The 11,279-nt window shown below is 35.1% G+C and overlaps 1 protein-coding gene across 2 annotated transcripts; it reads left to right on the top strand.

Moving 5' to 3' along the window:
* The first annotated feature begins 3,658 nt into the window (after window positions 1-3,658).
* Window positions 3,659-10,790, top strand: LOC137826832 (sorting nexin 2B). Of its 2 annotated transcripts, none has more exons than XM_068632980.1 (5): window positions 3,659-5,004; window positions 5,217-5,426; window positions 5,549-5,809; window positions 9,641-9,727; window positions 10,529-10,790. In XM_068632980.1, the coding sequence occupies exons 1-5, from the start codon at window positions 3,949-3,951 to the stop codon at window positions 10,607-10,609; spliced, it is 1,695 nt and encodes a 564-aa protein (XP_068489081.1). In that variant the 5' UTR covers window positions 3,659-3,948; the 3' UTR covers window positions 10,610-10,790. The 2 variants fall into 2 exon arrangements, with proteins under 2 accessions (XP_068489081.1, XP_068489080.1); XM_068632979.1 differs by having other exon boundaries at window positions 3,665-5,004; window positions 5,546-5,809.
* Window positions 10,791-11,279: the final 489 nt, after the last annotated feature.

Genomic DNA, 11,279 nt, shown 5'->3' with positions numbered 1-11,279 from the left:
TTAAACCTTGTTTGTAACTTTGAAAGATATCTGTTATGGACTTTATTTAATGAGTCAACAGTATACTAAATAATTTAGGATTGTTAGTCTAACCACAGAGGATTTGGTGCACCCACTAGCGCAATCAACTGTGGAACAAATGCTAGATTCTGTGGTTTAGATATATCACATTCTTATAATATATTGCAGGGTGCATTGTGTACTAGAATACATCTGAATTAACAAATCATCTTTACAAAGTACTTATCAAGATAACTACTAATCATTACCCAGCTCCTACACTAAACTTGTCTGAGAACAATGAAATGTAATCAGAAAGAAGTAAAAACTCAAATACTTTTTTTCCTTGTCTGAGAGAAGGTAAGAATGAGATCACAATCATGAATGTACTATTTTATTAAAGGCCCTTCAAAATCCTTTTACCCTGGTGTAATTTGAGAGAGAAAGAAAATTTAAGTATAACCTTTCTAGGTAACATAATGTATTTTCAGAATACCTCATCTCAGAAAAGTAATGGAAGAGATTACACTTGATTTTATCTTCATTTTTGTCTTCCCTTCCTTTATATCACTTCCAAACAAGAGGGTATTTCATTTTAATCCGTCCTAGTTTCACGCTCTAAAGAAAAAAGTTTTAGTATATTGTGTAGGAATTACTGATAAACATGATTTATATTATGTTATGCAGTGAAAAAATTAGCAGCATCGTATTTTCAAAGAAAGAAATATACTCTAAAATCAGTTATGTTTCAGTAATTCCAATTGGTAAATCGGTCCTTTTCATGCACTAGTAATAAAGTCAGTTAAATTCGTACCCAAAAGGAAAAGGTTTGTGAAATCAGATATTCTGTTCAACAATTCAAACCTCAGTATGGTCCACACAACCATGCATTTTCCTAAACACATGAAAGCTTCCTAAGTTTATTTGTTATGTTCTCACACTGAAACATAGAAGTACCTTCTCAAGTTGGAGGAAAACATAACAGAAAAGAAAATAAAATATCGAGCAGTTAAGGTCGGGTTGAATTTTGGTTTGGTTCGGTAGTGCAAAGAGTAGTTGTTCAGTGTTTAGTTGACAACTAAAGTTATTAGCTGAAACAGTGTTTTTCATTACCCTTTTGAGCAATATGATAGTGGCATTTGTTGAACCAAAGAAAATATGCTTTTAACATCTTCACTCACTATTCATTATCTAAGCTGAACAGAACATCAAGGCAAGAGTCAAATTGTATAATCATGTACTATTGTTTCACTTTTTGTCATGTTTTTAGCAGCAGCACTATTACACAAGCTGTGTAATGGTATTATTTTAAATGAAGCAGGTTTGATACGTTTTCCTTTGCAAAGGGCACCTGCAATGTCGTTAGTATATTGATTGGTCCCTCTATTTTCATGTATTAGGTAGGCTACCACCTGACTTTGGAACGATTCCATCAATTGTTAATGTGTTAAGTTGTAACCATAACCATTTTGGAGTACCACGTGTTAACAAAACCATGTAAAGCTATACATTAGCTTGGTTTTTGTTGGTGCTTAAGTCTCAATATTCCTTGTCAAATTGCAGCAACATAACACTAATATCAACCCCTTAACTTCAAAAGCTCAATAGATAAGCTTCCTCTTTTCACAGGGACATTTTCGTCAATTTAATGGTAGATTGGGTGCAGGAGAATTTGCCTCCATCAAGTATATATAAGTAAACTACGCCTAAGAATGTGGTGGTTACAAAGAGCGGAACTGGCCCAATGGAGGCCCATTAAAAAATACTAATACTACTGGACTTTATCAGTGGGCTGTTTCTTCATGCACCTCCATATATTCTTTTCTCACCTCCCTCCATATAAGTCTTTTTTAAAATTCATAATTAACTTATGGATTACATATCTGGAAGTCTTTTTTTAAATTCATAATTAACTTCTGGATTACGTAATTTGGAAGTCTTTTTTAGCTTCCGGATTACATAATCTGGAAGTCTTTTTTAAATGCATGTATGGATTACATAATCCGAAAGTTATTTTAAGGAGGTGGCAAAAAAGGTTAAAAAGGTATTTTCATATTGTGTATGGGAGTGCCAGAAAAACCTATGGGGTGAGGAAGAAACAGTCTTATCAGTGTTTTCCAACCTTTTCATTTAAAAGCTACTTATAAATTAAAGATAGGAATAAGAGATTAAAAAATATAATTTTTTTTGTTAAATTCTGTTAGCTTAAAAACTTATTTTAAGTTAAATGTTGTTTTAAAAATTGCGTAACGTTTAAAAATAGTTATCATGTTCAATAAAAAAAGTAAATTAAAAAGTACTTTTATATTTTAAAGATAATATGACGTTATTCCCCATCGTATGGTGCCAAATATCCTTTTATATTTGGATATCCAACATCTTTTAAATAAAAAATTATTAAATTATGTAAAAAAATAAATTATGATTTTTTTATATATATTAATCAACTTTTTCAATTCTAGTAAATGCAAAAGTTAGATTCATTTGTGTGAAATATCAGATCAATCATGAATAACAAAAAAACATCACTATGTGATAGGTGTACTTCCTACCAATACAATGACAGGAATATGTTATTTACTAATTTATTCATTTATTGAATTTAGTAAGAAATTAAGTATTGTTATATTTTTGGGTCTTTAATAAATTCTAAATAAGATAATTCATTACATTTGATAGAACAAATAAATGATTGAATTCATTCACATCTAAGTTTTCCTGAAATAAATAAATAGTACAATAGAAAAGGAAAAAATGTTATAAAAATATTTATATAAGCAATGTAGTTTTTTATTAGTGTAAAATAAATTGTGAACGAGGTGATGCTATTCCTTAATATAATCATTGTGAATTATTGTTGAGCCACGAGGGTTGAATCATAAATAGCACAGATCTATGAGACCCCAAGTTGATAATACAACAAATTTTATAATGCCATAAACATATTATTAAATTAATTGACAACTAATAACAATGAATTATAAAGGAGATTGGGTAACAAAAAATTGATGTAATTAAATAGATAAAAAACTAAAAATTAAAAAAGATATCACAATTTAGTGTAATAAGTAACTAACATATTACATGAGTTACTACAAAAAATAATGTAGGATAACAATTTTTTTTTTTAAAAAAAAACATTACATACTATATCCATTCTCACATATTAAAAATTGCTACACTTTATAACTGATGTAGAAATCTATATTTTACATTAATTATTAAAGAGCTTCCACATATGTAATAAAATACACATCAATTGCTTAATTAAAAAAAAAAAACCTGCATAACCAAATATACAATTAAAATTTTATAAGAAAACAAAATTTTGGTAGTGACATCAGATTAATTTCTCTTTACAACTCACTTTTTTCTTTTGGATTTTTCTGCCATTTTGTTGCCTTACGTGTCATGCATACACTGCTTCCTCTACGTCGATACCTTCTTGTCTTAAAAACACATCAAATTCTCAATATTTATTAAATAAAACTAATAATGCTAAATTACGTTTTAAAATACAAATAATTGAAAAATAAAATGCCAAACTTCCTAATACTTCAAGGATGGAGTGTTTTTCCCCTCAAATATAATATCCTTATTATTAATTACAATATTTTTTTTTTAATTCAAAAGCTGTTTTAAACTTCAACCATAATATAAGCAACTGAATTGTTGATAGTGGGATTTTTACGGAGTTCGGTGTGGAACGTAACATCTTTTTCAATATTCAGGTACACTCACCCAATCTCACTTCTGTCACTCCATTTTCCCTATGCTTCCTGCATGCTCTTCTTCACATTCCAGCACACTCTCTCTCACACACACTCTCTCAAATCCCTAATGCCAATTCCCAATTCAACCTCTCTCTAATCTAACCCCTTCACTTCTCCTTCATCGAGCTTGCTTCGCCGATTCCCTGCAAGCTCCGTTGCGATTCTCACTGCCACAATGATGGGCTCCGAGAACCACACCGTCGATGACCACCCACTGTCCGCCCCGCCGGACAAAATGGAAAACCTCGTACTCCACGACGACGACCACCACGACGCCGGAAAATCCACCTTCTCCTCTGCTTACCGGAGCACCCTCACCACGCTCTCGGAATCGAACCACCACCCGCTCTCGCCGCCGATTCTCTCCACCCCGGCCGACTCCGATCCCCTCCTCTCCCCGCCGCAGTACTTTCCAAACCCTAGCTCCCCCGATGCTTCCTCATACATCGACCCTCCTTCTTACGCCGAAGCCGTTTTCACGTCATTTGACGGCAAAACAAACGGCGTCGACCCACCGTCGCCGTCACTTTCCCTCTCCCTCTCTCGATCTCCGTCTTCGAGCTCAGAGTATTTGAATATTACCGTTTCGAACCCCGTCAAGGAGCAGGAATCCTCGAATTCGATTGTTCCGGGAAGCAGCACTTACGTGACCTATTTGATCACCACCACGACGAACATTCCCGAATTCGGCGCCGGAGGCGCCGAATTCGGGGTCCGGCGAAGGTTCCGTGACGTTGTCACCCTTTCGGATCGGTTGGCCGAGGCGTATCGCGGGTTTTTCATTCCGCCGCGGCCGGACAAGAGCGTTGTGGAGAGCCAGGTGATGCAGAAGCAGGAGTTCGTGGAGCAGCGGAGGATGGCGCTGGAGAAGTACCTGCGGCGGTTGGCGGCGCATCCGATGATCAGGAAGAGCGACGAGTTCAGAGTGTTTCTGCAGGTGCAGGGGAGGCTTCCACTGCCGTCGACGACCGATGTGGCGTCGAGGGTGCTGGATGGCGCGGCGAAGCTTCCCAAGCAGTTGTTGGGGGAGAGTGTGACTGCGCCGCATGAGGTTGTGCAGCCTGCGAGAGGAGGCAGGGATTTGATGAGGCTGTTCAAGGAGTTGAGACAGTCCGTGGCCAATGATTGGGGAGGTTTCAGGCCTCCGGTTGTGGAAGAGGATAAAGAGTTTCTTGAAAAGAAGGAAAAAATTAATGAGCTCGAGCAGCAGATTACTGGTGCATCTCAACAGGTGTTATTTGGGTTTTATGTTTTCTGTGAATCATAGTTGGTTTTAATTTCAGATAATTAGGCTGTGTGTGTATATCTGTTTAACTCGTGTTACATCCTTTCACTGAATTTATGATGTTGAGGTTGAGGTCGATGTCACTGACTGTTTTTTGAACCTTCTGTGTGGTTATTGGCTACTATGAATTTTCCAATCACGTGCCAGTTTTGATGTAGGCTGAGTCACTTGTCAAGGCGCAGCAAGATATGGGAGAGACAATGGGTGAATTAGGGCTGGCATTTATTAAATTAACAAAATTTGAGAATGAAGAGGCTATCTTGAACACTCAGAGGGTACGGGCTGCTGACATGAAAGGTTTAGCAACAGCTGCTGTCAAGGCTAGCAGATTATTTCGAGAATTAAATGCTCAGACTGTGAAGCATTTGGTATAATACACAATTATATTAATCTTTCAATGATACATTTTCTGTAAGAATTTGTATCACTCTTCCTAAATAAAGGGCAACCCACTAAATATTTTGATGATTTTCTAATTTCTGCATAGCAGGATACACTTCATGAGTACCTTGGATTAATGTTGGCTGTTCATAGTGCATTCTCAGAGCGTTCAGGTGCGCTATTGACGGTGCAGACCCTTGTATCTGAGTTGGCTGCTTTGCAGTCAAGAGTTGAAAAACTTGAAGCAGCCTCATCTAAAATTTTTGGGGCTGACAAAACAAGGGTTCGTAAGTTGGAGGAGCTACAAGAAACTATGAGAATGACTGAAGATGCCAAAAATGTTGCAACTAGAGAATATGAGCGCATCAAGGTATCATTTGTCTTCAAATAGCTATATGCTTTGATGGTAGTTTGTGTTCCAAAATGGTATCTATGCTTCAGACATATATGATCCATCAAATTTGTGTTCTGTTCAGCTACCAGTTCTATGTCCATCAATGTTGAGTTTTTAATATTGTTTTTCATCAATTTGTTTTTCACTTTATCTTAAATCTTTGTGATTGGCCATCTGGTATTCTTTACTAATATTTCTTAATTGTTAGGGCGTAGAGGCTCTGATGTATTTGTAGACCTAAGCATGTTTTGAATTCGTAGATTGAGCTCCTCTTATATTAAATTCAATCCACAAGGAAACATTTCCTAAGCATCAAGATGTTATGATCATAGTTTATTAGTTTTATTACTTGTGGTTTTGGGCTTCTACTGGTAGTATTATTGGCAGTTGACATAACTAACTATTAGTAAAGATAAATCCACCTTGAGAAGAGTCTCTTTTCTCTTGTATTTAGCTTGTCACACTTGGTTATACAGTCTTCTCAGTTTGTAAGTTAACATCTGTTCTAATAAATTCTTCGCATTGTTTTTAGAAACCTGTTACGGCATGGTGGTTTTGGCAGCCATCCACTGTAATAGCGCTGCCTACCATGTCTGCTGTGGTGGTTTCTGGCGCTCATGGCTGAAAATTTTTATTTTTCAAATGACATTTTGGGCTGTAGTTTGCCCATTTTCAGACAACCAAAAAGCCCAATAACCCTAAACGTATCCCCTCAACCCTCAAACTACTGTCAACACTTGAGAGAACCCCTAGTGGAACCTTTTCCTTCTCCATATCTATTTTATTAATTGTGCTGGCTAACCAAACTACTCTGGTGACCTGAACTCCGTCAACCTGCACTATGGCAACTTTTCCAGTGACACATTAAAATTGTTTTTTTTTCAACACTTGCGAGAACCCTAGTGAAACCTTTTCCTTCCCCACATCTATTTTGTTAATTGTGCTGGCAAACTGAACTATACTCTGGTGACTTGAACTCCAGCAACCTGCACTCTGGCAACTTTTCTGATGACACATTAATTTTTTTTTTCATTTTTTCTTCTGTATCTTTTTAGTTATTCTTCTTCCTGCCATTTCTATTTTCCCATCTTTTCTTTTCAAACTTTTTCTTCATAGCTGTCCTCCGTTTTTTTACATGTCTCCATTGGAGGTTTTTCTCTCCTTTTCTCCCTTTTGCAGATTTTTTTCTCTCTAGTCGTGCTGTTTTTAACATTCTCCTTTCCTTTTTTTTTTTACAAATGTTTCTTCTCTATTTGGTGCTCTAATTTTTACAGTTTTCTGGGTTTTTCCCCCCACTTTTTCTCAATTTTACAATAGTTATTTTCCTTTGTGATTATCTGTTTTGTTACAGCTCTCTCTGTTTTCTCCTTTTTACAAAACATTCCATTTTATTTAATGCCCTTTTTTACATTCTGTGATTTTTTAAACTTCAGAATCTGAATTCTTTTTGTTTTAGAATTTCAGATCCAATTATGTATGTTGTTCTTAGGTTTGCTTATAAAACCTTGTTGCCAATTATTTTTTACCTATATGGCAATGTCAAGCACCCAACACCAAAGCAATGCATCTTCAAACTCTGTCTAGGAGTAACAGGTCAGATTTAGGATGGAAACACTACACGTCTGTCGTGGAAAATGATACAAATGAGATTTTTTGTAATTAATTGCAAAAAAATAATGATAGGAGGGATTACAAGAGGAAAGCAACATTTAATGGGAACGAAGGGAAATGTTGTCCCTTGCCTAAGCTGTCCTAAAGAAGTTAGAGATGAGTTATGGGCAGTTGAGAAAAGTAAGAAGACAAAAGAGAGTGGAGCAATCCAAAGGGTGATGCAAGATGAAGGATTTAGAGAGTTGGAAGGCCAATTACATGTGATTGGTGGTGCCAAGGGGAGGAAGGTTACTTGGAGGGGACCCATTGACCTCTTTACACAATTAGAGTCTACAGAGGCAAAAGAATGGAAGCAGAAATTGAAGCAAGCAATTATAAGAGAGGCTTGTGACAATATGAAAAGGGTCCATATATTTTTTGTAATGTTTCCCTAAGTATTTATCTCAATGTTGCAGATTCATACTATGAGATGGAAGAGGCTTGAGTTTAAAAGATTAGATGATTTTGAATAGACCAAGATAATACTTAATTGAAGATACAACCTTAGGAATGAAATTGGGGTTATAGTTGAAGAATATGAAGATAGTAGTGAGGAGGAAGAATTACAAGAAGGATTGCCAAATATTAGTTTTGAAATGTCAGAAGGAGAGGAAGCTGAAGGATATGGATATGCATCTTTTGATAATGAGGAGAATGATTATGTTGGGTTAGGAGAGGGGGACGATGATTAGTTTTGTAGTTTGTCATTGTGTCTTTAGCTTTGCCCTATTGTCATGTGATGACAATCATTTGGTTGAGACTTTGATGAATGTTATGAATTTTAGTTTTCTGTTTTTAATATATTTGTTACTTTTACAGTTTATATATTTTTTTTGTCCTCCGTGGCTAATGCCCTAAGCTGCTATGCCATCCGCCATATTTATATGGTGGATTTTTGGCTCACTGCCATAGGCCGTCGTCCACTTCCAAAGAATTTTAGGTAAATGTGCATGGTTCTTTTGTAAATCTATCTATGCTCTTTGAAGAATGTTCTGGTGAACTCTGTTTTTCCTTTGTTTCTATTTCAAACAATGTCCTCCATCTGATTTTTGGATTTTGTCTTGACTGGAGGTAATATGAGTATCTCCAAATGATATTTCTCCTATGGTTGTAGTATTCTCTGAAGTACCATCAATGGATTTGCCTTCATCTATCTACTATTGCTTATTCTTTTGGACTTTTCATACTTCTTCTAGTCTTTTCTGGTTTGTTTGTGACTTTGGTGTGTTGTGATAGGTGAATCTCCAACTTCTTATAAGTGTTTTACCCTTATTTCCTTCCTTTCTTCTCTTCAATGTTTTGTTTGCATGGTCATACATTCTTCCAAATAAAATTTTGCTTCTATTATTTTTGGTTGCTGAATTGCTGTTCTCCCTTTGTTTGGCATGTTAGTTATTGTTGTTTCTTTATTCAGCTTATTTGGTTTCTGTTCATGTTTGCGTAGCCTGTTTGGCATTGAACTAAATAGATGTTTGAGGCTTTGAAGTAGTTTCTATGTGATTTAGTTTGTCAAAGATGATGATTCTGGACATTGGTAAAACATCCCATTATGTGTTTTTGAGATTCAGTTGGAGGTGGTGGCATGATAGTTAACAGATTTTGGGGATTATTTTAGTTGAGAGCAGTTCACTTCAGTGAAAAGACGAAGATTTGCTTGGGACACGTGTGAATAGGCTATTTGTCCAGGACAGGACTTCGCCAAAATTTGTGATTCAAGGGAGTACTAGTTGTGTAAATCTTTTGGCAAGATGGGTTCTGTTACAAGCTAAATCATGGAGAGAGTTAAGATATTATCAATGTTATTGTTAGTGAGTTTGGGCTTGTACTAATAGTGTAGCTACATGACATAATTAGTATAAATAAGTTATTTGTGATTTATTTTACTTCTTCCTCATCATCTAACATCTTGATAGCTTATATTTTATGCTATCTAGTTTGGTTCTGCTGAAAGCATCTTTTTTATAATTGCTGTTTGGATATACCATATCTAAGTCCAATCCTTAAACTATTGCTTTAAATGTTGGGCTGTACTGGTTTTCTCATTGTCTAATTTCATTTTAACATTTATGTTTTTTTTTAATTTCATTTCTACATGATGAATTTATTTAGTTCTTTGTCTGCGTATCTGGGTAATGGATGATTATGATGCCAATACAGGAAAACAATAGGAGTGAACTTGAAAGGATTGATAAAGAGAGGCAGGTTGACTTCTTAAACATGTTGAAAGGATTTGTAGTTAATCAGGTATGATATGGCTTTTCTTAAATATAGAAACTGTATTTTCCTTTAACGATTTCCGCACTCTACATCAATTTAAGACACTTCCTATTTTGTTGAGTGTTTCTTCCTACATAACTAAATTGGTGTTATGGTTGTATTTTTGTTGTTGACGTATATGTCCCATGTAATGTTGGCGGACTAACAAATTAGATAATTGATAAATGGTGCAAGTTTGTGAACACGTTTGTTTAGATGTGAACATCGCTCTCTGATCAAAAGAAGTAATGAATTAGCTTTAGGGGATGCTATGGTTACAATGAGAGGGAAGCACGATGAATGATTAAAGGAGCAAACGGATTATCATATTATGACTAGAAATTTCAATGAGACGAAGAAAAAATAGTGTGATTGATTTCATATTTATCAATGCTGTAGTATAGCATTTACTAAAAGAAAAAGAAAATTAGAATATATATCCAGATAGGGAATTAGAAAGCAAAGTGACAAAAAAAGTAAAATTTTAAGGACAAAATAGTTGAAATTTGGTTGGAGAAAACATGTGTCTTATGTCATCTCTGTATGACGTTAAAGTTGTGACAGCTTGCTTGAGAAGCTATAGACAAGATTCTAGTGTTCTACAACCCTATGGTTTTAAGAATAGTTTGAGTGGTTTAACTGCGTTTAAATTCAGAAGTGTTGTGCTCTTCTAATCTTATGAATGAGAATTAAAAACTGCAATCAGTTATAGCCTTTGTAATTTGTTGGTTCTATCTTTAAATGCATTCATCTGCCACTTTGCCCCCAATTAAGTTTCTGAATTAACAGGTGGGGTATACTGAGAAAATAGCAAATGTGTGGACAAAAGTTGTGGAAGAGACCCGTGGATATGTGGATGAAAGCACTTGATCTGTGGCTGTAAATTAAAATCTTTATTTATTCATTGATGTGCCACTCTCCGGAAATATGTCTGTAGTCATGACAATAAATTAACGGAAGCGCTTTCCGGGTTCCTTAGGCTCTTTCTCACACTTGTACCTCAAAAAGAACATTTCTTATACATCATTAAAAGCACACTTGCTGTTGTACACATTACTTTTTTTTTTTTTGGTTTTGTTTTAGTTTGGTTGCATAATCGTTGCTGGTTTACTCGGTTCTGTTAAAATATACTTGCTGCGTGTGAAATTACGCCAAACACTGAGCTTCATTTGTTTTTTATGTGTTGTTTTGCATGTTAGTAGCATCATTTTTATGGGATGTTTAAAAGAGCAATTTACTTTTGAGGATTACCTAAAAGATTTGCCGTATAAACCAGAAAGATGTTCCAAATACCAGAATGCCTAGGCATATCAGTTTTACCATTTTAAATTTAGGTGTTCAAGTATCAATAAATTATAGAATTTAATAAGATTTTCAAAATTGAAAAACACCACTGTAGTTGATAGGATATAATCATTTTATTTATTAAACGTTAGGTATTAAAAGTATTGAACTTTAAGATGCCAAACTGGGAATTTTTAGAAGATATCAATTTGAATTTTTTTTGGAGTATTATTTTATTGGTACCAAAAACTTATTA

Source organism: Phaseolus vulgaris, chromosome 8, assembly GCF_051622355.1.
Source record: "Phaseolus vulgaris cultivar YP4 chromosome 8, ASM5162235v1, whole genome shotgun sequence".
Taxonomy (NCBI): domain Eukaryota; kingdom Viridiplantae; phylum Streptophyta; class Magnoliopsida; order Fabales; family Fabaceae; genus Phaseolus; species Phaseolus vulgaris.
Note: the sequence above shows the minus strand (reverse complement) of the source record. Positions and strands in the feature narration are given on the sequence as shown.